A 25801-nucleotide genomic window follows, 5' to 3' on the forward strand; every position below is an offset into this window, starting at 1 on the left:
ACACAGCCCCATAACATGATAGATCCTCCACCAAATTTTACAGTGGGCAACAAGTTCTTTTCATTGAATGCAGTGTGTTTTTTTCGCCATGCATACCTGTTCATGTTATGACCAAATAACTCAATCTTGGTCTCATCTGACCACAGTATTTTGTTCCAAAATGCTTCTGGCTTGTCCAGATGTGCTTTTGCATACCTCATGCGACTCTTCTTGTGATTAACACTCAGGAAAGGCTTTTTGCACATCACCCTTCCAATGAGCTCTTCCTGGTGCAAAGTACGCTGGATTGTGGAACGGTGAACAACTACACCATCAGCAGCCAGATGTTGTTGTAGTTCTCTGGAGGTGGTCTGTGGCTTCTCTGTGACCATTTTCACCATCCTTCGCCTGTGCCTTTCCCCTATTTTTGTCGGCCTACCACATCTTTCCTTCACACGGACTGTTCCTGTGGCCTTCCATTTCACAACTACGTTTCTGACTGTGGAGACAGACAGTTTAAACCTGTCAGATAATTTTTTGTACCCTTCTCCTAATTTATAATGTTGGATTATCTTAGCTTTCAGGTCAGTGGAGAGTTGTTTTGAGGTCCCCATCTTGCCACTCCCTAAGAAAGAACCTAGGCCAGGCACAGCCAGCTATTACCTATGTTAAATAGCCTTTTTCATGATTGGTTCCACCTGTCTTTGTAATTGAAGGTCTAATGAGCTAATCAAAGCAATTTTGTGCAGCAACCTGTCAGCTATAAATCCATACAGGTGTTGAAATGAATGCTATTTATAAGGGTGCCCAAACTTTTGCACATCCCATTTTTTGCATTTTATTTTATTATAATAAAACTATGTAATGCTACCCTAACAATTTTGGTCTGGAAAACACTAAAACGTCTACATCTTTGTAGGAAAACAAATGTTGTTGCTGTGATCTTCTATTATAAAGGAAAAGCAAATTGTCATGAAATCTCAGAGGGGTGCCCAAACTTTTGCATACCACTGTATATTGTTGTCTTTTGTTGTTGAGATATGGAATCAATTGGTACGAAGTCAGACAGGAAATAGTGAGAAGATTTAAAGAAGGAAGAGAGTTTGTAACTAACAAAGACTGGCTAACGTGAGTTTGACAACCTGTCTGATCTGATCCGAATATTTCTTGTAGCAGTGTGCAGTGTTATATTGAGCAACCAAAGAGATGAACACCATAAAACCCAATTGTAATGATACAGAAACAACCTATTGTACAACAGAAGTGTCAGAATTGGCTATCTCAGGTGATTCATTATCAATAGAATCACAAATAAGTTTTTTGTGACAGTTGTGCCACCATATAATGAATAAAATAAAAGATAGTACAATAGAATATGTAAGTAGAGGAGTAAGAATGTGCAATAAAATATATATAAACATACAAATGTAAGTAAAATGTCCAATAAAAGATGCATTATTATTATTATTATTATTATTATTATTATTATGTGGCACTCTTAAAGCACTGTTATTTTATTTAGCTCAGATCTTGAATTTGGTGCATACTTAAAAGACGAATGCAGTGACTTAGAACTGCAGAGATTTAAAAAATGAAAGAGATATGATGCAGCCAGAAGCAAATATATCCTGACTTCTGTACCCAGTATGCATCAGCCCAAACACCCTGGATGCTACTCCTCTGATGCAACTTGAAAGGGTATCTTGGTTAGATGCTAATTGCCTGGTAAATGCAAAATATTTATCTTTAAATTCCTCAATTTGTAACATGGGCATTTGGGTACATTTTGTCTTTGAATCTAAGTTGTGATACCATGTCAGCAACTCTGTCACATCATAAGGGTCCTGATCTAAGGCCTGGCTGTTCATCCAGAGCTGTGGAGGATGCTACAACTTGCAGCTTACACATGCAAAACATTGAGTCAAGACATGATTTGCAATATATTTTATTCCCTTCAATACTGGAGTTTGCAACAAATTAAAACTCATGAGTGATAAACTGTTTGTATATTAGATTATTAGACCATTGCTTGAAAAGGACTTGAATGATGCCACAATTTTTGAAAGGAAATTGTGGCATCATTCAAGTTGCCAGCAATTAGAGACATTAAAGACTTGCTTGTGAACTTGTATTTTGACTTTAACTGTTTATATTATACATTCAAAGCACACAGGACTAGCCAAAAGGACTTTAATCCCAACATAAGGGCATCCTGGGAGCTTGTTGGCCATTTTGAGTCCCAAAAGATAACTTTTAAAGTGTGAACTGAGTAACCAAACACTATCATAAGCCTTCTGATTCTGATTCTGAAGTTTGACAGTATAAAAGCCAACTGAGCTACCAAACTCAGTCACGTTTCAATCTGCATTTCACACAGGAGTGAAGCAATAGGGGAACAAAGAATTGCTTTGAAGGTGGGAAAACCACCTCTGGAAATGTAAATCTCAAATACCAGGCTTTAAAAAGATGCAAAACGTAATAAAAACAAGTTATTTTCAATAATCGGAGTTTGACGATAATCCTAGCTAAATCTTTCCTGTTTTATTACATCAGGGGTTATGAAAGTCAGAGCTCAAAGGGCAGGAAGCAGTATTTGTCCTTGGTAGACCGCAGCGGCTGCAGAAATCCACCGAGCCCCGAGGATTTGCATACATTTCCCTCGCTGCATGCGTTTCCTCTCACCGTTGCTCTGCCTCGAGCTCTCTGGGGAAATCTGCAGGCAGCACAAGGCCACACGAGTACAGAAATCTGAGCTAAGAAAAACAGCAGCTCCAAGTTTATTTCATGAATAATATGCACTAATAATAAATCCTTCTGTATGAATTATTTCAATAACATACAGCAGGGTATGACCTCAGAAGGGGGAAAGTAGGCGCACCATTATGAAACGTCAGTAAAAAACATCTTTATTCGTTTATCATGATAAAAGATAAAGGAACTCAAACATATGTCAAACTGCACCAGAAACCCATCAAACATACCTTGCAGAATTTTCCAAATGATGAACACAAAATCAAGCGTATTGTTGAGGAGAAAATGATGTAGTTTCTCAACTAAACAATAAGAAGCACACGTACCACAAAAAGAGAAATTGAAATGAAAAGACAAAAATGCAAAACAAGCTTATAAAGTAGGCAGATTCTACCTCTGCAACGTCTTATAAACCTTAATGACATTTCCAGGACACAAACGGAGATTCATTCAGTCACGACACGGGCTGCAATACTGCTGAGTCAGTGGTTTTATCCGCCAGAGAGTTAATATGTTGTTCGCTGGACACACAAATACAAATATTAAAATCAAACCACTCTGCGAAATACTCCGCTCGATACATTGAAACTGGATTCACACACTCATTCATTTAGTCCGTAGTTACATCAGCTGGAAATTAAAATAAAAAGCTAAATGAAGTATGTGATGATAAAAAAGGAACACAAACACTTGAAATGGTAAGGACACAGCTGTGAGGGTCACAGATATAATTTAGATCAATTCAGATATTTGTACCTAATACAATAGCAGCAACCATGATCGTTCTTATTTCATGTTTAAAGATGTTAAAGTCATATATTGGAGTATCACTGTAGTTGTTGATATGGACGTTTATGTTTCAGAACCTCCCAATTTCTTAACCACAGAAAACTGACAATAAGGCAAATAACAAAGTCCCTTTGTCAGCTGTAAAAAGATGAGTTCCCTCTGCTGCTATTTGCTTCGATGACAGCAGACGTTTTCATTCATAAAACACACAAAGACACTTCAAACATCTGTCTGTTCTGTGGCTCTTAAATAGTTCAGCAGTGGAAGCAGTCAGTTACCTGTAGTTAGCTTTCTGCATTGCATTTACATAAAAATTGTATAACTGTTTAAAGTCCCAACGTTCTGTTCTGACCCTACGGTGGCTGACAGAGGCCAAAACAGAGAACTAGCTCTTTTGTGAAAAATAAATACTGCAGTTAGCCAGCAACACTATGGGATATACACTGCCTTGACATGTTTATTTCTTTTCATTAAAAAATAAATAAAAGTAGCATTTTTTTAAGCAAAATAATGAAGCACTAAAACTTTGCCTTGGACTTTTATGATTTTTCTTTTGAAGTTATGAATTATCTTTGTCGTGTAAATGATGGGAATGGGTATCTTTTGAAAGTGTTGAATGCTAGGGTTGACTTTCAATACCTATTACTCCCCCAAAACTATACTTTTCCTGTTTAATTTCTCAATTACAAATGAAAACAAATGTATTTGTGTTCTGCGAAACCATAGCTAGTTTTAAACGTTGACTTAAATAAATATATTATGTAAACTGATAACACAATTATATTAGGTAAGTTGAAAGCAATACTATTAAGTTTGACTAAAAATAACAATATGTTCAACTTAATACGATTGCTTACAACTTACCTAATATAAGTATGTGGAACCTGTTGACATAATACAGTTAATGCAAGTCACTGTTTATTTGTTTCAATGTAGTTAACGCATGTAATATAACTTTTTTTTTTAAATCAGGAACTATTTGATTAAAGATGTTTAATTAGCAATTACTGTGGCAGAATCAGATTAGTCATGTTGCTGTATAAGTGAATATGTTCTTAATTTAGTCCCTTGTCAGCCACCATAGAGTTTCCCTCATGGAACCTGATCAGAGGCTGACCCGAGCAGTGAATAATAGTTGAAACCCACAGGTCTGTTATGAATTCTTTCACTCAAACTCAATATCTAACGCTTAAAAATAGGCTGACCCTTTTCATTTTCGTTAAAAAATATATATAGGCATGTATATACATTATTATGTCCTTTCCTGTAAACGTTAGGCTTTTAAAAAAATGCACTGTTCTTGATAAAAGTGGATATTTAAAAATAAAATAGCAAACAACCACCTAAACTCCTTGTTTGATTGATAGATGTAAAATAAATAGAGATAAGTTAAAACGTACAAAATGAACACTCAGTAGTTAAAAAAACACAACAACCTCCGAAATCTGGTGAGTGTTTGATTTGTGTCATTTGTACCGTTGTCGCTGAAAAAGTCACAGCTTGAAATGAAATTTAACAGACCGTGGAGCCGTCACAGTTGTCACGGCAACAGAAAGAGACAGCTGTTGACAGTCATATACCGTCTCAGTTGTTCAGTCACCAAAACCTGTTTTTTTTAAACAACGCTCCTCCTCAACCTGCTGGACGGATGTAGTAGTGCAGTTTGTAGTGTTAACCCCTCGAAAAATAGGATTCCATTTCCCTGGTGTCCACTCGTAGACACAATCTAGGAGAAGTCTGAACGTTTGTGGGTCCCAGGCTGGATTTTTAGTGGTTGTTGTTGTCGTTAAGGCCTGGGCTGGTTGTAGTGTGCAATGTGTGCGACAGAGAGCGTAACGTCGGGGCTACATCTGATCCACCACGGCTCCCTCTTCTTTGGGCGGAGGCTCTAACTGAATGGGAGTGACACTGGCTGGTTTCTTCACACTAGGTGGTGAGACAGAGAAGGACAGGGTGGACAGGTAGAGGTGAAAGATGAGAAAAGGGAAATATAGTGACATTTGTGTTTGCTGCTGGGGATGGGTGAGGGTAACTTGGATTCTACACTAAAGTGTCATTTTTAACCTACCACATGGCAGAAAAGACTAAATCAAATACAAGCAATGGTTGTTGCTGATTTACTATGAATAAATAAGCTTCAATTAAAATACAGAAGAGAAAAAGAGAAAAACACATGATACAAAAATACATGTCCACAGAGTTTGAGGCTGCTGTCGTAATTATAGTAGCATCAATATTTTATAACAGTCCAAAAAGCAGAAAAGCTGAAGGTATGTCTGCTGTTGGGTCGTTGCTTTTGTGTCCACATTTTGTGATATGGATTCATGTACAAGTTATCGTCAACGCCTGGGGACTACACCCAGTGTCCATGATGACACTACCGTTTTTTCAAAATTCTTTGAGAAGATGTAAAGATTTATTGCTCATAAGAAGTCACCATTTAAGATCTTATGTTAAGTGTCTGAGTGAGCAGATGCACTTTAATCCATACAGCTGTCCGTATAGGCATGTGCCTGGAAGTAACCGTGGCAGAGCATGAAAATGAGGCCGATCTTTTCCTGAGTTTTCATTAAGCTGATTTATTAGATGATTTAGCCTCACGTCTGCTTTTTCTACAGACACATGTTGTCCCTCACCTGGGAACAAACTGCCCTGGGAATCCAGAAGCGGTGCCATTTGAAGTATGGTAAAAGTAAAGTAATATTTGCTTATTTACCACGAGTAAAATTGTGACATTTCAAAGGTTTTCCTCTTATGAAAGTGATTGAAGTGAAGCTGGGGAGGCCATTATCTACTTCAAAATATACAGCCAACAGAAGACTTAAACCCTTTTTTATTTTTAACCTATTTAGTGTGTGCTTAACTAAATCTGCGTGTCATATTTTTTTGCTGAACACGAACACAGGCAGGCGAGGAAATTGACATAAGGCAGACAATGCAATCTATGCAAACGCAAGTATAACGGAAGCATAAATTCAGTCTACTCACGAGTACGGGGAGATTGGCACGGCCACCACCAGGACATGATTTCTTTTCCTGAAGAGTCGCCACAGGCCGCTGTGGTATCCCCGTACATCCAGGTCCCAAACATGGAGGCACTGAGCAGCAAAAGAAGGACACAGATTATAATCCTGTTCATTATGGCAGGGTTCAACAAGAGCATAACACATAGTTGCCTTATATATTTCCTTCCTGACAAAGGCAAGGCGTAAACATCAGATCACGAAACAGCTCTAAGAATAAACTGCAGTCCCTGACCACTACAACTATAAAAGGACCAAATATAAGAACCAAAAAATATTGACATTGAAGGTTAGTTTAACTTACACAATTAACTAAATCTATAAAATTGACTAAATAAATCACAGGAATATGAATCTAGCTGTTTAATGTGGAAGGATACAGAAACAAATATTATCCAAAACAAAAAATACACAATTAATAAATATATTCCCTAAACCAAATTTAATTTATTTACTTACTGTTTATGTTTTTTGATCATCAAATGTAGAACTACTGCTTTTAGCAAGGTTATTTTAAATTATAGATTACTTTCGGTAACACTTTACTTGAATGGGTGTTCATAAGACTGACATAACATTGTCATAACCATGACATTACACCTGTGATAAACATTAATGAATACTTATGACAGTTGTCGTTAAGTGTCACTTTTGTTATGTCACTTTTGATGCAAAGGTGACATTGTTTGAGATGTCCTTGTTATGACAACTTGACATAAACCAAGACAACAACACCTGTCATAAACATGTCATAGCAGACATCCATCTATGACGGTTTAATGTCGCACTAAGATATCAAGCTAAACGTTTTTCTTAAGTTTGACAGTTAGGTCTGCTATGACATGTTTATGATGGTTGTGTTGTCTTGGTTTATGTCAAGTTGTCATAACAAGGACATCTCAAACAATGTCACCTTTGCATCAAAAGTGACATAACTTACCGAATGACACTTAACGACAACTGTCATAAGTATTCATGTTTATGACAGGTGTAATGTCATGGTTATGACAATGTTATGTCAGTCTTATGAACACCCATTCAAGTAAAGTGTTACCTTACTTTCTCTTATTATTATTACTATTTTTTATTCATTTTGAAGGTGTTGGGATTGTGTGATGGGGACATACAGTAGACATTATAAAATAGCTTATTATGCTCTTTTTAGTTATTTACTGAAATAACTCCTGTAAGTGATCAGAATTTAACAAATACATTTAAGACATGAAAAAGTGGATTTTTCATAGGTGACCTTTAGGTGAAATTTAACAGAATTCAGTGACGAAAACCAATGGAAAAACTGATCGTAGATTTGGGAACGTGTGGTTAATCGTTTCTAGTAGACGTTAGTGGACTATTCTTTGCACAACCACTGATATGGACCTATTAAAAGTCCACCAGCCAGTGTTCCAGCTCTGACTGAGTACCTTGGCGAGCTCCGTCCAGGTGGAGGTGTCCGTCTCGGTCTCCATCTTAATGAACATGACGTAGGTTTTCCCCTCTGTGTCTGGAAGGAACGAATCTTCACACGGGTTCTTGCTGTGGTCCAGCACCTCTGCTTCCCTGGGATACACACACACACACACACACACACACACACACACACACACACACACACCACAAATTGAATAAAACATGTTTAATGTCATCTAAATCCCCTTCAGGCTCAGTGTGTATCACACTCACTTCAGCAGGTTCAGGATCTCCACTTCATACGCATCCTTCTTCAAGCTGTAAAGAACACCGAGACTGTGACTGGGTTGCATCATTATTTTCCACAAAAAGTTTAAGGACTTAAGGATGATATGAAAAGCAGAACATCTATGAACAGAAATCTCATAATCTGAGGGTACAAACCTGTAGACATTCTTCAGCTGCACGTTGGGAACAGTGTTGAACTTGTGTTTCTTGAAATACACCTCCTGGGAGACAGAAAACAGTTTAAATAGACATTCATTACAGATCATCAAATAGTGTTTTACCTTGAAGAATAAGAAGAAACCCAGGACTGACAGTTGGAAAAGAAATGGCCTACCATAACATATTGAAGCTGAATTGTGTCACCACGGGTTACAACTTAAACTTGTTTTATAGAGCAATATTGTTTAAATTAAAGAAACATAATGAAGTTTCTCTGAGATCTTACATGGAAATATCCGTTCATGTTGAGGCCGATGATTCCAAAATGGTACGAGCGGGACACATCGGGGATGACGCACTCTCTGCCTTTCCTCTGCTCAGGCATTCGCATCCACATGTCCCAGTCCCACAGCTACAAGAGAGAAAACATTAGATAAGATAAGCTGTACCTTTATTAATCCCTGTGGGGAAATTCAGTAGTTAAAGCAGCAACAGAATAAGAATGAAAAACAGGACAGTGTGGTTCACAGGATAATAAAACAAAAATAAAATGATTAAAAAGATGTACAGGTAAGTATCTGTTAAGACAGAAAACGGAATTAAGGACTTCAGTGAACATATAAACATTTTGTATCACACACACTAAGAGTCGTCAGGCACATGGCAGTGCAGGTTGTTTCTGCACTTTTCACGCCTTTAGATTCTAACTTAACACTCTGACCATTTTTTAAATCCTCCCTATCCTTTTTGAAGACGGATTTCCATCCTTATTTGAATCTCTGGTGGGCTCTTATGGCTATTTAGTTCTTCAATATTCCACTTTCATCATTAGCTAGTATCTAATGATGTCTAACTTATGTCTGCAAAAGTCCCTAAATACATATTAAAAACTGATTAAATAACTCAGATGAAGTAATTTTCAAAGAAAAGTATTGGAAAGTTGGAAATAAAATGTGGTGTGATGTGCAAAATTGTATATTTGGAAGTAAAAAATGCATGACTGGTAACGTGAAAAAGCACTGGTTAGGGTTTTGGAATCCTGCACCTTCTCAGGGGTCGGCCACTTTGGCTCCAGCTCGTCCTTGTAGAGGCTCTTCTTCAGCACCCAGCCTAGGCCGGGCATGCTCTCCACTCTGTAGAGCAGAGCGGGGTCCTCTGCTGTGTGTTCATAGCCCTGTAAAACAACAACAACAACCAAAACAAAAGCTGTCATATATACAACTTCTTTGTGGGCATCAAGCCTTCCTGCAGGTCAGTCAGTGGGTAAGGAAATAATGAGGCAACATTGAGGCAGAAAGAACATTAAAAAGGAGAGAAAAACAAGAAAAGTGCTTGGATGTTCTATATTTAGGAGCACAGAACAAGAAAACCAGATCCTGTGATGTCTCTTTACACGGTGGATCATGTTGAGTTACACCCTGGGGTTAAAAGAAAACTGATAGATGTCCTCATCACATGTTCTTTTGTTGAGTCCGAACAATACTATCACCTCCAGAGATTTACACATGGCAGGTAAGCAACCGTTAACAGGTAATGGCGCACATATATGCATCTAAAGTGCGACAGGACAATCAGTTATGTAGGTCTGCCTTTGGCTATCTGAACTGGGCTCTGTGTAAAGGACAATGTGTTGGAAGAACAGAAAATAAGTTACAATCTGTCAACAGTGAAAAGTCCTTACAGATTTTTACACAGTTAAGTCACTAATGGCTATTGGCATACAGCCAGCTCCTGTTTCATTGGCCTGAATATGAAAAGTCAAAGGTTGTCTGGGACATGTTTCCTAAAATAGAAAAAGATTGTTCATCATGTATTATGGTTCATGTCCGTACAGCTTAGCCTTCTGAGATGCATTCTTCAAATTCAATTGCACTTTAAAAGGAGGTGAGCTAGAGTTTAGCTGGTGCTTTAAGAGGAAGGACAGGAAGTGTGTGAGCATGTGGAGCATTCGGGACTCACCTGGTCATTCCAAGCTGAGATGCAGTACAGACTGTCATCCTCATCCAGCAGGTGGACCGTCTGACTCAGAAAACTGCAGGAGAAAAAGAGGAACAATATTAGGACAGAGATAAGTAGCTACATCAGTATTTAAAATGACAAGATGATAATGAATATGCCTTGTTGCCCTGGTCAACAGTAAATTGACTGCAAAAGTAAACTTCCAAGAAATATTTGAACATTTTAGGACAAAATATCCACATTTGAATCAGTTTTTGGACCAACTTTAACAGCAAGCTTTCAGTAAACAGCAGTAGAAGGATATGTTATAAAATTTAAACCACAGAAAAAAATATATTTAGTTTAGAGACGCAAATTCAGGGTCTTATGTCTAACTACATCTGAACATTACAGACGGAGGAAATGGCATTCAAAACCAACGGCCATTTATAGATGTTCCTATTCATCCCCCTGATCAGTCACATATTTAGTTCTATTAGTAAATTGACTGTTACGCTACTATGTATGAAGTTGCTCTAAAAGAGTTAAGATCAAGTCATTTTTTGTTCCAGTTAGAGATAGTTGATCGCATATGATTACATTTCTTTTTCGTTGGGCGATTTGGATTGGATCTCAAAACCGTATTAAAAAAAGTACCCACGCACTACACAGGGTTTAAATACGATTTAACTGACATTAGGGCTGTTGCACCTGTTTTCTTCTGGGCAAATACATCTAAAGTTAGATAAACTTGGATTTTCCAGTGATCTTTTAATAGAAGATAGAATCGGAGGATGAAACCCTCTTTATTAGTCACATACATGCACACAGCAGAGCACACACAGTGAAATTGGTCCTCTGCATTAAACCCATCCTAGTACTAGGAGCAGTGGGCAGCTATTGCTCAAGGACACCACAGCAGCGCCTAGGAGGTGAACTGGGACCTCTCCAAGTAGCAGTCCACCTTTCATATTTTCAAGTCAGTTCGGGGACTTGAACCGGCGACCCTACGATTCCCAGTCCAAGCCCCTACTGACTGAGCCACTGCTGGTCTGCTGCTCTACTATTATATTAATATTAGAATGGGTTTGAGTGAGAGTTTGAAAAGGTCCTATAACTTTGTGCACTTTTGGGCATTGTTATAGGACAACTGTACATTGTTTATCATGAAAACATTGAATTTACATTTTTGATGAAAGAAAAGTAAGGAAGAAATGCAAGGTTTTGCTGTGAATTATAAACTAGTTCGAAGAAAATCATGAAAAATAGAAAGGACAGAACAAAAAAGGAAAAAAAAACACCAGCCAGGAAAAAAAGCAACCAGAGCATCATTATGTTCATTAAAGTGTTGCTCGGACCAGCCTTCACTCTCCTGGTTTCAGTCTTTCTGCCGGGTATTGAACCTGACCAGAGGGATCTCCTCAGTGTGTTCAAACTCTTGTGTGTACGGGGTTGACGTTAGGTGATAAGATCTGGCTTGCAGTCCAAAATACTATTATATTATGTAGCACCATCGTTATTCAAGTGCCGTGTCGAACCGTTTGGGAAACTTTTACTGAACATGAAACTAACTCTCTCTTTTTCCTTCAATCTGCTAAATAAATGTAGTTATTGAAGAAATCCTGAATCAATTGTGTATTCAGATAAAAGACCATTCCATAATAACAGGACTTAGTTAGGACTCGTTAAAGCATAATAAATTGTGTCTTTGTTGAAAGGAGGGCACATTTGGGTCTTCTCCACTCAGACAGCCTGAAGCCTGTATCAGAGAGCAGAATGAAGTTGAGATGACGGCTGCGAGTGCTTCTGAGCAGTTTGATGTCAGTGCTTCAAACGGGCCGGTCAGCCCAGCAGGGGAGCTGGAGCTTTTAGAGCGCAAAACACACAGTTCAAAGCCCAGTGTGTCCAACAAAGGAATGCCAGGTTTGCAACACCGTTTAAATCAGCTTCAACACTTTGGATCTACTGCCACCTAATGGCCACTGTGGCAGCTGAGAGGGTCCGCTGTGCTGATGCTGTGATCTACAGAACATGTTTTTTTACATGGTGGCAATTTTAATCATAGCTTATGAGCATAAAAATAAATTTAAAAAAGCATAAACATCAATGACTGTCTAATGAAATAATTGGGAATAACTCCAGTGAACAGCTGCTTTGTTCTGATCATTTTGGTTGTGCTATTAATCATAATCATAATTTGGCAAAGGGACGGGAAAACAGATTTCATGTTAATATCTGTCAGAAAAAACCATCTGATTAAAATAGCAAAAAAAGACCTCTAGCCACCCTACAGTTATTAAAACAGAAAAATGAAAACACACATCTGCTTTTATACATACTTCTTCTTTGCATTTCATTTATATATTTTGTTCTCACCCATAAACAGCAATGATAAAATAAAAGGTTTAAGAGGTTTTGCTTGAGACTAAATGAAGAGATAATAGAAATAGTTGCCTATTTTGAAATACCTACTCATTGACATGTTTACTTGTTATTTCCACTATACTCATTTATATAATGACAAAGTGGTCTTTAGCAGTGTTGGTGCATTCTGGAGGACGTACCTGAAGAAGTCGATGGAGAGATCCAGGTCTTCTTCTATGACGATGGCATAGTTGGCTTCCTGATGAGAATAGAATGTATATAAAACTGGGTCAGTAATGAAATGGGAAGTCTGCTGTATTACCTCACAAGCTGAATGTTAACAGACAGTTGTAATAAATGAATAAACTGACCAATAATACCTTTTGAAAAAGGCTGTTTTTGATGGAAATAGTCCATATCTGATTAATCAATTATCAGAAACATTAAAGAATAAATGCTCTTTGTTTTGACAAAAAGGAAACCAGAGCACTTACAGGGTGAAGGTTGAAGGTTGCAGTGAGACTCGCCTTGTAGTGCTGTGACAGAAAGTAAAGATTTACACAATATAAGAAAAGTTTTAATAGTAAATCTCCTGGATGTTACTTTAATGAACAGTTTTGAGAATATGACTTCAAGTTAAAAGATCAGATACAGTATGTTTTAACCCTTAAATAGGGTGCAAAACGTTACCTGGGACACTCTGGCATTCTTGATGCTGATGGGCGTGTGCTGAACTCCCTTCAGTCCAAACAGCTCTACCACATCCATAGGCTCCTGGGTGGAAAACACACAGAAAAAATATGAGTGGTGCAGCTGCCTTATTACGTTAAATCAGGTGTTAGTGTGCTTCAAAACAATCAAAATGTTGTTTGGTGACAGTATTTTACAGAAGAATGTCTAATCAAAGTCAAAACTCTACGTTACTCTCCGCAGTTAGGAGTACTGCTCTAAATTGAGCACTTTTCAGACCTTTAAAACGCCAAAATACATTGTTTTTCAAGGATTTCTAGCAGCCTGACTTAAGCCCCAGATGGCTAATGAAATAAATGATGGTATATGGTGGAAATAGAAAGAATTTGTATACTAAAAAGTTGATTTGATTTCCTGATTTGAATGAACATTTTGCCACTTTTTCACCTTTTTAAGTTGTAGTGTTAAAAATAAACAGGTTCTCAATTCTAAACGTAAGCTGTCAAATCAAGCAGAAGTTGTGTACTGAAACCAACATATTGCGTCAACAGATTTATATGTGTTTAATATTGCCTAAAGTATAACACCAAGTCTTAAAGCGGCCATAGAAAGCATCTATCTGGTATTTTAAATTGTTCTCTGATGTCTACAAAGAATATAACTTTGGTTGATCCAAAAGAAGGTCCAGATGCGGTTTTACAGGCCCATGTATAACCCTATGATTTGGTCCTACAATGAAACAAGCTGAATTGCCTTATTTGGGCTCATTTAAATAATTTTGATGAGCTCTGCTCTGATTGGCTGGTTTACAAGGAGCGATCCATGGCTGCCTCAGAGCTGTGATATGCATATTCATGATTTGCACGTGAAGGAGGAAACAATGGTGTTTGAGGTTCACGGTATGTCAGTTCAATGTACCGAACTCTCCTTATTCAACTATGCCAAGGTAAATACAGGTTTCCATTCTATGGCACCTTTAAAAATGTCCACCAAAGTACCATAATGTTTGCATTTATACTGTGTAATGACCAGCACAAATGCCATATGGTTATGAAGTTTGAAATAAAAACTGGGTACCTCATAATATCCATCGATGAAGACGGTTATCATCTGCGGGTTGACGCCGTGAGCCGAAAGGAGCGACCTCAGCATCCTGAAAACATGAGAATTACCTTTAGTAACTTTGTCTTAGACACAAGGGACAAATGAGTGCAATTTACTTTTTGTAAGACAATGTGATTTGTACCAATTTGACAAAGGGAGGACAGCTTCAGTGTAATTTCCCCTTTCATTAATGCCAAATGTATTTCTGAGGGAGGCGCTGCCATCGTTCTTCATTGTGCTTCCACAAAAGAGGCTTATTGCAGACATTACTCTGTTTTAAACTGGGGTTATATTATGTAGAATAAATTAAAAATGCCAACTACAGCACCGAGTCATTTACATCTGGGAATGTTCACTGTCTGCAGGCCTCGTTTATCTTCATGACCTTAAGGGAAAAACTGAAACGCAGTTTATTTGTGAAATGACAAAAATCATTTTATAGATGGCAGGTAAACATAAAAAATCAGAACTATTCTGTTTGTTTGAAAATATAAATCATAACTCTTTTGGAGCAATTTGACTGTGCGTCTGCATTTCATAGAACAGGAAACAGCATTAGAATCCTTCTCCATTGGTTACATGGTGATTTTTCAGATCTTACCTGTAGAGGTAGTTTGGTCTGTTCCCTGCTATTACGGCCACCGGGACACTGAAGACGTTATTATTGGGCAGCTGGAGACAGAAAATGACAGGGAGTGAAATAATCAGGGACACTGCACTCACGATGAGTATTATTTTGACAATAGAGTGTAGAGATTACTGTGACTTCAAAGTGTACACTACACATCTCCTACACAGCTACACATGATGACATGATCATGATCTCATACATACATGATCTCTTGTGTTCATTTTCAGGTTTCAGGTTTGTATTTTGAGCCTCTACTGTGACATTTTTCCATGCTTTAATGTTCAAAATGCTCTTTATTTTTCTCATACTGCCTGTGCTGCAGCACCTCTTTTTCAACCTTTGTTTGAAACCAGAGCCCAGTCTGCTCTGATTGGTTAGCTGTCCGCCTTTGTTGTGATTGGTCAGCTGCTTATAGTCTATCACGTACAAAGTCTTAGAGCACTAGCCAATAGAAGCACGAGTGATACATAATGATGTCGCAATGTTATGGAGATAGACAAAGGAGTGTGTGTGTGTGTGTGTGTGTGTGTGTGTGTGTGTGTGTGTGTGTGTGTGTGTGTGTGTGTGTGTGTGTGTGTGTGTGTGTGTGTGTGTGTGTGTGTGTGTGTGAAAACAACTCTGGTGTGAATGTTGGGATTTTAGCCTTTGCAAACCATTTACATGTACAAAAAACTACAGGAAAAGGAAAACCCCATAAAGCACTATAGCGCCTCTTTATTAAACATAATGGTTCATTTTTTAAGGAAAAATGGGAAAGCTGTGTGTCATTTCCACCCATTAGATCCCAGAGAATCCACAAAAGGATTGTGTGGCTTTCACGGCCACTAAACCTAGAACAATTACAAGACACAAACAAACTTTGCGATTCTAAAACAGCAGCAAAGGGTGAAATGAACCCAAACAGGAACTGCGCTATTCTTCCTCTGTGCAATATGCACCTATTTAAATTAGCTGATATGCATACATTAGGAGTAAAATTGCCCCCTTTCTATGCAAATGAGCCTCTTCGCAAAGATCAGTAACAGGGAAGTCATTAGCGTCTTCAGGGAGTTGGTGGTAAGTGAAGCGCATAAGAGGAGTCTGCTAAAACTCATTTATTTTGGGACACAGTCACCGCACTGACATAGTGACAGGATGCAGTGACGGCTGTGTCATGAAAAATAAATGAATAGAGCTCCAAACATGTCATTTATGAAAATACATGAGAAAAGAACGAGACATAAATATTCAGTGAGATGTGTCCGTGTGGGAATGCCTACAGCATCTCTCTTAATGGGGAGACACACTTATCGTTACTGCTGTGAGTGGGTCACTGGAAAGGGAGAAAAATTAGGTTTACTCATACCTGAGAGAGGTCTATTAAATAAAAATCCTGAGCCCCGCCAAAATTAACTCAGCTTCAGGGACAGACGGAACCTGTACAACCCCTAAACTCTGGCTAGATTTAGGGAGTAACAGACTACATTTCATCTTTGTAAGCTGAACTGCTCTTTGGGCTAATATTTGAAGTGTGAATCTACACTCACTGAACACTTTATTAAGTACACCTGTTCATCTGCTTGTTAATCCAAATATCTAACCAGCCAATAACATGGTAGCAACTCAAAGCATTTAGACATGTAGACATGGTCAAGACGACCTGGTAAAGTTCAGACATAGCCTCAGAATTGTGAAGAAAAGGTGACTTTGAACGTGGCATGGTTGTTGGTGTCAGACGGGTTGGTCTGAGTATTTCAGAAACTGCTGATTTAGTGGGATTTCCATGCACGGCCAACTCTGGGGTTTACAGAAAAAGAGAAAGTATCCAGTGAGCGGCCGTTCTCTGGGCGAAAAACGTCCAGACAATATTCTGATGTCTAATTCCAGCAGGATAATGCGGCATGTCACAAAGCTCAAATATTCCCCAACTGGTTTCTTGAACATCCACAGTCAGCAGATCTCAATCCTATAGAGCACCTTTGTGGTGGAACGACAACTTGGATGTGCAGTCGACAAATCTGCAGCAAATGCGTGATGCTATCATGTCAATATGGACCAAAGTCTCTGAGAAATGTTTCCAGCACCTTGTTGAGTCCTTGCCATAAAGAATTAAGGCAGTTCTGAAAGCAAAGTGGGTCCAACCTGGTCCTAGCAAGGTGTATCTAATAAAGAGGTGAGGCGTAACAGTTGGTGCCTGAATTTGCTTTATGGTTTTCACTTTGGTCATTTTTGTTAATGCAGTAGATCAACCTGTATGTTTATAACATAGTGTGTGTGATCTTAACTGTATGCAGTAAACTAAACTGGAGAATTTTCAGTTAGTTCAGATTTTTATTCCTTTCACGTAATAATTGGCTCTGACTGAATCTTTACCACCCTGAAACACAACCACTGATACTTGTGTTATTTTACCGTATATACATTCATTTAAACATGCACCGATTTTAAAATCGTTTACAGGAATTTAATTGCAAGCAATGGCTCTATATTTGTGGAAAATATGCCAATTGGCCTTCCTGCAGAGAGTTAAATGAGAAGGTTGATATTACGCTCAATAGGAAGAGAGAAAAGGAAGAGCAGCTCTTTGAAAAAGTAACAATATTCACTTATCTGCCCCGCTGAAGCTGAATTTATATCCAAAAAGTAAGTAGATTAGTAAGTAGATAGAGAACTAATTATGTTAATTCATAGTCTCAACTCAGCTAACTGTTCAAGCTATTCTGCTCTGCTTAACTAAGAGCAGAACATGAAACTAACATTACAGAAGAGTAAAGAGTCCAGCGTGTCTTACAGGGTCAGGGTTGAACTCGATGGGCGCCGGGTCTTTGCAGCTGCAGATGCTGCCGTATCCTTCCACCTTGCTGCAGAACAGCTTCCTCCTCCTGTTCAGCTCCGTGTCTGCCCAGTGGCACTCTGCCTCTGCCGGACGGAGGATTTACAGTCACTTAGTCAAGTCATCACTACTCTTTTTGGTTAGGTTAGGTTTTGGCCTTAAAGAAGCTTTGCATTATTGAGACATAGTCACACTAGGACTGTGTGTTACCTTCAGAGGCGGTGAGCTGCACCTCAGTCTTCAGCAGCACCGGGTCCCCCCAGGTGGACAGAGCTGGAGACTTTGAGTGCTTCTCTCCATACACCTGACCTGGAACCACGAACACAGTATGCAGTCACATGTCCTCTCATAAAGCAAAATTTGCATTTGAAATCTAACTTAATGATCACCTGTCCCCCTACCCTGAGATGTTATTCTCTGTTGCATCCATTATCAAAAGTATAAGGTGGTTTTGTTATTTTTTTAACACTGGGTGGCGTATTAGTGCAACACTTTAGGTTAGTGTGCTGACCAGGACAGGTGGCAGTCATTGGCACAGTTCTGGAGCATGCACCATGTTGCCAATTTTGTCAAGAAGTAAATAACTTTGTTGTGGTTGAGCATACGCGTCCAAACTAGTTTTAGCCAGCAAAGCAATCCCTCTGTGACACTGAATGAGTAGCAGTATTCACTCATTTAAATGTATTTATTCTTGTATAGTAATTGTGAAGAATGCTAACAGGCACCAATGTAAAGTGTCGTAGTAAATCGGAGCGGAGAGTGTGTCTTTTCCTGGAGTTAAACTGAGCATTAGGACCAAAAACAGCACTGTATAAAAAAAACAGGGTTATATATATTTTTTTAAATATCTAAAAATATAAAAGACTATATTCTTTTCTGGACATTATTTACATAAAACTATGCATGCAGCAAACCAAACCTGGTTTACTCCCAAAACAACGAACACCCTAACTCAGCTCGTCATCTTTAGATCCATTGCCCCGGATGAACAAATGTCCAATAGATGTTGTGTGTACAGAATAAACAACATAACAAAATCAAAACACAGACAATCCAACCGAAATAAGGGATTTTCTGAAAAACGTTTTAAAGAGTGCCGCCCCAATTTGGGCAAATCATACGGCATTAAAAAGAGTTAAGTCTGCTTGTAAAGTGAAAGTGTGCTCCTCTACCTCCTTTCTTCACCACCAGTGTCCACATGTCCCTCCAGCTGAGGTTGAGGGACACCTGGCTGCCCAGAGTCTTTAGCAGGTTCTTAGCAGCATCCTTCAGGTGGAACGTGCCTTCATCCTGCGGGACAAAAACACGTTGATACATCCCTGTATGAAGATCACAGGAGGAACTGACATCAGATAATGGAGAGTTGCAGTGACTGACCTTTATGGTGAAGATGAGGACTCGGCCCCGTGTCACCATGTTGAGGAAGAGGATCATGGCATCATCCTCGTGGGGGGAGTAGGTGTCGAATATCCTCTTGGCCATCACATGACCCTGAGACAAAAACACAGTGATGGACTTTTCTGATTTGGCCTTATATATACTTATTTGGCTGTGAACACGATTGTCTTTATTTGCACAAGAATGTATACCACCGTTTTTAGTAGAGCACCTTTAGCAAACATTGCACTAACTGTAATTTGGATATTGCACTGGTCCATATAGAAATGTGTTTAATTGTGCAGTTACATTCAGGGAAAACAAATTGAGTGCTTACAGTTGCCTGGTTGAGAACTATCACATGGATGCCTCTGCCCTGCTCCCGCATATCATCCTCCAACACCTGCAGGAGAAGAGTAAAATATAGGTATGTTTTCTGTTAAATATTTTTGTCATGAAAATACTTAATTTCATTTGAACTCACTGTGGTGCCATCCACTGCCACGTAGACCTTGGAGCGGCTGGAGTACACTTCAATGTCCAGAACTTTGCGTCCATTAGCCGGCCTCCGTGGCGTCTCCATGTTGGGAATAATGTCCTCTAAAAAAAGAGCATAAGACTAGGATTAGCTCCTCGATAGTGAAGCCATGCTGAGATGAGATGCATACAAAGCAGTGTTTCAAATAAGCATGTAAAACTTTGGAAAGAAAAGCAGACGGATCAGTCAAATAAAAATGCATTAGCCAATTTCCTTAGACTTGTGTAAACATGACTATAATAAGAGCCTAATAATAAGATTCCTATTTCTTGTAATCTCAGCATTTTAAGAGGTTAAGAGCCAATCATTTTACTGTGTTACGTCAAAGAGCCACATCATACACACATGCCCGGTGTATGTCCCCCACCTATCTCTTTCTCTCCTTCTCTCAGCCTTTCTGTGTGCTCCCTCAATCTCTTCCTCTATGTGCCTCTCTCTATCTCTCACGCATACAAAATGAAAATCTAAAATGTACAATAATTGACACACAGACACACACACTCAAAGACACACCCTCCCATAGACAGACACACCGTCACACAGACAGACACACATACCTATGCTCAGCCAGATTTTGTGTAAATGTCACCATGATATTGACAGAAATTGACTTAAACCTCTCCTAGCAGTATTAACACTAAATGAAGTATTAAGATTAAAGGAATATTTAAATGTTTGTATTTAAAACAAACCCATGGTTAAAGTTGGTTCAAACACTGCTTCATGACAGTATTAAATTAAGTGTATTTTATTTAATTTTCCTGTCATGATAACTATCTCCACTTGTACCTAAAAGCTCTGCTTACAGAGATGCACTTTCTCTCTTATTTATTTATTTACCGCGATTCACCACTTCGGGAGTCCTTCTGTGTCAGTTACCAGCTTTCCGTGAGCAGGCCTTCTCGCACATACAGTGGGGCAAAAAAGTATTTAGTCAGCCACCAATTGTGCAAGTTCTCCCATTTAAAAGGATGAGAGAGGCCTGTAATTTTCATCATAGGTATACCTCAACTATGAGAGACAGAATGAGAAAAAGAAATCCAGGAAATCACATTGTAGGATTTTTAATGAATTAATTTTCAAATGATTGTGGAAAATAAGTATTTGGTCAATAACAAAAGTTCATCTCAATACTTTGTTATATACCCTTTGTTGGCAATGACAGAGGTCAAACGTTTTCTGTAAGTCTTCACAAGGTTTCCACACACTGTTGCTGGTATTTTGGCCCATTCCTCCATGCAGATCTCCTCTAAAGCAGTGATGTTTTGGGGCTGTCGCTGGGCAACACGGACTTTCAACTCCCTCCAAAGATTTTCTATGGGGTTGAGATCTGGAGACTGGCTAGGCCACTCCAGGACCTTGAAATGCTTCTTACGAAGCCACTCCTTCGTTGCCCTGGCGGTGTGTTTGGGATCATGGTCATGCTGAAAGACCCAGCCACGCTTCATCTTCAGTGCCCTTGCTGATGGAAGGAGGTTTTCACTCAAAATCTCACGATACATGGCCCCATTCATTCTTTCCTTTACACGGATCAGTCGTCCTGGTCCCTTTGCAGAAAAACAGCCCCAAAGCATGATGTTTCCACCCCCATGCTTCACAGTAGGTATGGTGTTCTTTGGATGCAACTCTGCATTCTTTCTCCTCCAAACACGACGAGTTGAGTTTTTACCAAAAAGTTCTATTTTGGTTTCATATGACCATATGACATTCTCCCAATCCTCTTCTGGATCATCCAGCAAACTTCAGACGGGCCTGGACCAGGGTTTCCGTTAGAAAAAAAATCTGCCGGTCAAAGTGACCGGCCGAGGTTTCACCTTCCGGACATTTTGATAACACCACGGTCAAATATTCCATCGTTCCTAATTAGGCTAGTGTAGAAACATTTGAAGTAGACTAGTAGCTTACAAAATGACAATTTGACACACAAAAATAATTTAACACATTTATTGGCCTTACTTTCAAATAATTACGTGAACACTTATTGCGCAAACGACCCCATGCGTTATTTGCACGAGGTGCGCGAGTTAATTTTAAGAGACGTATCTGATGAACCAATCATCCTTCCATATATATCAAACAAATAACAAATAAATACAAATATTTCTATTTAGTTTAATAAACTAATCCCCCTTACCCACATACAATTAAGACTTTTAACAGCCCAACAATAGGCTACACGTAAGTTATATCAACGGTCTTGACGTGCACCTGATATGGTGCGGTTTAAGTAACATTTTAAATTAATAGGCATGAGGCCATCAAATTATTCATAGGCCTACACTGCCTCGTAGCCTATAATTACACTACTTTTTACGGTTTTTGGCAGTGTTGAGATTGGCAGCTGCCGACATGAAATCGAAAGTTTGTAATGTCTCTCCACAACTTGCGATGCGCATAAGGCTACTGTGTTACTACATTAGACTTAGCCTAAATGGTAGTATTATTCTGAAAATCAAATTGAGTTAGATAGAGGGATTATTAGTCAATTTCAAACGGACACTTTGACCGGTGAGATTTCATTTTCTCGGACATTTATTTTTTTTCCCGGCCAATGTCCGGTAATTACCGGACAACGGAATGTCTGGCCTGGACATGTACTGGCTTAAGCAGGGGGACATGTCTGGAACTGCAGGATTTAAGTCCCTGGCGGCGTAGTGTGCTACTGATGGTAGCCTCTGTTACTTTGGTCCCAGCTCTCTGCAGGTCATTCACTAGGTCCCCCCGTGTGGTTCTGGGATTTTTGATCACCGTTCTTGTGATCATTTTGACCCCACGGGGTGAGATCTTGCGTGGAGCCCCAGATGGAGGGAGATTAGCAGTGGTCTTGTATGTCTTCCATTTTCTAATAATTGCTCCCACAGTTGATTTCTTCACACCAAGCTGCTTACCTATTGCAGATTCAGTTTTCCCAGCCTGGTGCAGGTCTACAATTTAGTCTCTGGTCTCCTTTGACAGCTCTTTGGTCTTGGCCATAGTGGAGTTTGGAGTATGACTGTTTGAGGTTGTGGACAGGTGTCTTTTATACTGATAACGAGTTCAAAAAGGTGCCATTAATACAGGTAACGAGTGGAGGACAGAGGAGCCTCTTAAAGAAGAAGTTACAGGTCTGTGAGAGCCAGAAATCTTGCTTGTTTGTAGGTGACCAAATACTTACTTTACCGAGGAATTTACCAATTAATTCATTAAAAATCCTACAATGTGATTTCCTGGATTTTTTTTTCTCATTTTTCTCTCATAGTTGAGGTATACCTATGATAAAAATTACAGGCCTCTCTCATCTTTTTAAATGGGAGAACTTGCACAATTGGTGGCTGACTAAATACTTTTTTGCCCCACTGTATGTACAACTGCAAAGTGTTAACGTTTTGATTTCACAAATTTATATTGAGTTATTACGGTTTCATCTGAGTTTTATTTTTGCCGTTCAGAAACAGATCTTTCCCTTCAATGTCACATCGTGAGTGCAGGAAAGCCTGCCTCTGGTACTGCAGGATCTTCATTCTGATTGGCTAAAGAAAAACTCTGTAACAATTGGTCTGAAACTTGTGTGTTGTTAACCCTTTGTGAACTGGGATACATATGCTAAAAAAAAACCACATAATTAAAATTCAATATGAACTGAGGAGCCGCATGAGACTGGGAAAAGAGCCGCGGGTTGGCCACCCCTGGCCTAGAGGGTACAGTGCACGTGTGAAATTTAAACAAATGGAAACAGAAAAAGCACTGGACATGAGTCTCACCATATTCTTGAGCTGCTGCGTCTTCATTGGCGACTCGTCTGGTGTCCAAGATGAGTTTAATGTTGACTATGACAGTAATCAGCAGAAACAGCACAGCACCAGCCTGTGGAAGAGGGCAAAAAATACATTTATTTTCTAGTCAAGGCTCTTTTAGGGCCACAGCGGAAGTCTGATAGTTGCATCTCTCTCATAGTCTTTCTCCATCGTATCCTTTTGAAAAAAGAACAACCATATGTTGACATTTTGGGGAACTGACTTTTTGTAGTCCTTGTGAAATGTCAGATAAACCCATAGTGCTAAATGAGACAAAAAGCTGGAATGATTTGTGCAACTGTGGTGACCTCGCCCTTTTTGCCTGTTGCTCTGCCTGCTTGTCTTTGTCTTTGTGTTTTGTGATGCAGATGCCAGTAGGTGTGGTTGTTTACTGCGAAGACCTGTGCCTGCGGTTCCCATTATTAACTCAATCCGTGAGAAGATAAAAATAGTACACCCTGTTGCTGCTCTTTGTTTTTTGAAATCAAGCACAAATCACTCAATAAGCTATTCTTTCATATTTCATGACACAACTTTTACAAAACAAAAACAAAGAGCAATATTTCCTGTGGAGGGCTTACATTTTATTTAGACATTTATATTCTCTCAGTAAATTAAATACTTTAATAAAATGTTTCTCTATTTACAGGCTATGTAGTTTGTCTAATTATGGACATACTTTTAATTTAATTTGTATATCTAGTATAACTGCTGCACTACCTTGTGTTTCTGATTCTGATTTATAACTTGCATGACTACTTTGTTATGTAATCATGCACACATGTGAGAGTCTGAGATGTTAGAATGTCATTGCCAACTGAAAAATGACTTTGAATTTCAAACATTATGGAAACAGTTGAGCCATTAAAAGAGTAAGCAAGTGTACTTAATTACTCTTATTTGAGTTTTTGTAATTGGTGTAAAGTAAGTAAGTACATTTACTCAAGTACTGTACTTAAGTACAATGTTAAGACTTTAGTTACACCAGAAATAAAATCTACAAGCTATCCTGCAGTCTACAAAGTAATTAAAAGTAGCTCCACCAGCTGTAATAAACACATTAATGCATCAAAATGTATAATCAAAACATAACATATTATCATAATGAGTACTTTTACTTTTGGTACTTAAAGTATGTTTTGATGCTCAGACTTTTCTACTTTTGCTGAGGTAACATTTGCAATGCAGGACTTTTACTTGTAACATGAGTATTCCTACACTTTGGTATTTCTACTTTTACTTCAGTACAACATAGGACTACTTGTTTCATCTCCAACACCAGTATTTAGGTATTTAATGGGTTTATATCAAAGAGTTTTAAATTGTTGTGGGCTGCTGCTGCAACACAAACCAAGACCGTCTTTTGACACACCTCCGATGTTGAGAGACAGTTTTTAGCTTACCTGACAGAACCGACGAACCGCCCTCTTGTTGGTCAGTTTGTATTTCCAGGTGAGGTACAAGCTTCTTTGTTGGCGGGGGATGAAAGGCTTGGCTCGGGGATTGGGGGTCCAGGTCTCCATCCCGGGCACCGACAACAGAGCTCAGACCCTCCACCTGCCCTGCTCCACCTCCTGCGGTCAGGACATGCACTGCTCCACAACACCACCGACTGAGACGAGGCTGGATGTCACATCATCATCTGAAACACACGAGTAAAGCACCCCAGGGGTCAGAAGTAAAGTTAGCTCACCACCAAGTTTAGCTTATTGTAGCTAGATGAATAGTTCTACACAAGCAGAGCAACTAGGCACTTTTAGTACATTAGCAAAGTTTGGCATTCTCTAAGCGTCTTTCCTCTGCTGAAATAAAATAGATACCACTCACTGGGTCGTCGGTAAACCTCGCATTATTGTTTAAATATTGTGAATGGCCACACAATGCAGAAAAGTCGCTTGAACAGCTGCTACATGCTAACAGGGATGTATTAAGATAACGGTGTCGCAGAGCAAACTACGTCAGCATGCTTCATCTTCTTCTTCTTCTTCTTCTTCGCCTTTAAACACAGCTCTGATTACTACTGCCCTCAACAGGAAACACAGGTAATAACCACAGTGTCGATTCAGTTTATTTTTTATATATCCAGTTTGTGACTCTCATGTACTGTATTTTAATTATTATTTTGTATATTTGTATTGAACAACGAACATGCATAAAAATCCATTAATCTCAAAA

The 25801-nt window shown here is 38.9% G+C and overlaps 1 protein-coding gene across 1 annotated transcript; it reads right to left on the reverse strand.

The window, feature by feature from the left end:
• Positions 1-2869: 2869 nt before the first annotated feature.
• pomgnt1 (protein O-linked mannose N-acetylglucosaminyltransferase 1 (beta 1,2-)) lies at positions 2870-25624 on the reverse strand. The gene is made up of 22 exons (XM_063891653.1): positions 25454-25624; positions 25030-25268; positions 23594-23696; positions 19800-19915; positions 19653-19718; positions 19316-19429; positions 19111-19228; positions 18149-18247; positions 17897-18024; positions 15097-15167; positions 14469-14544; positions 13392-13475; positions 13196-13237; positions 12902-12960; positions 10359-10431; positions 9445-9573; positions 8686-8811; positions 8397-8461; positions 8226-8270; positions 7967-8102; positions 6508-6617; positions 2870-5445 (listed from the first exon to the last, which is right to left on the reverse strand). The coding sequence occupies exons 2-22, from the start codon at positions 25147-25149 to the stop codon at positions 5364-5366; spliced, it is 1962 nt and encodes a 653-aa protein (XP_063747723.1). The 5' UTR covers positions 25150-25268; positions 25454-25624; the 3' UTR covers positions 2870-5363.
• Between the last annotated feature and the right edge of the window lie 177 nt (positions 25625-25801).

The sequence above is a fragment of the Eleginops maclovinus genome, chromosome 9 (genome assembly GCF_036324505.1).
Source record: "Eleginops maclovinus isolate JMC-PN-2008 ecotype Puerto Natales chromosome 9, JC_Emac_rtc_rv5, whole genome shotgun sequence".
NCBI lineage: Eukaryota > Metazoa > Chordata > Actinopteri > Perciformes > Eleginopidae > Eleginops > Eleginops maclovinus.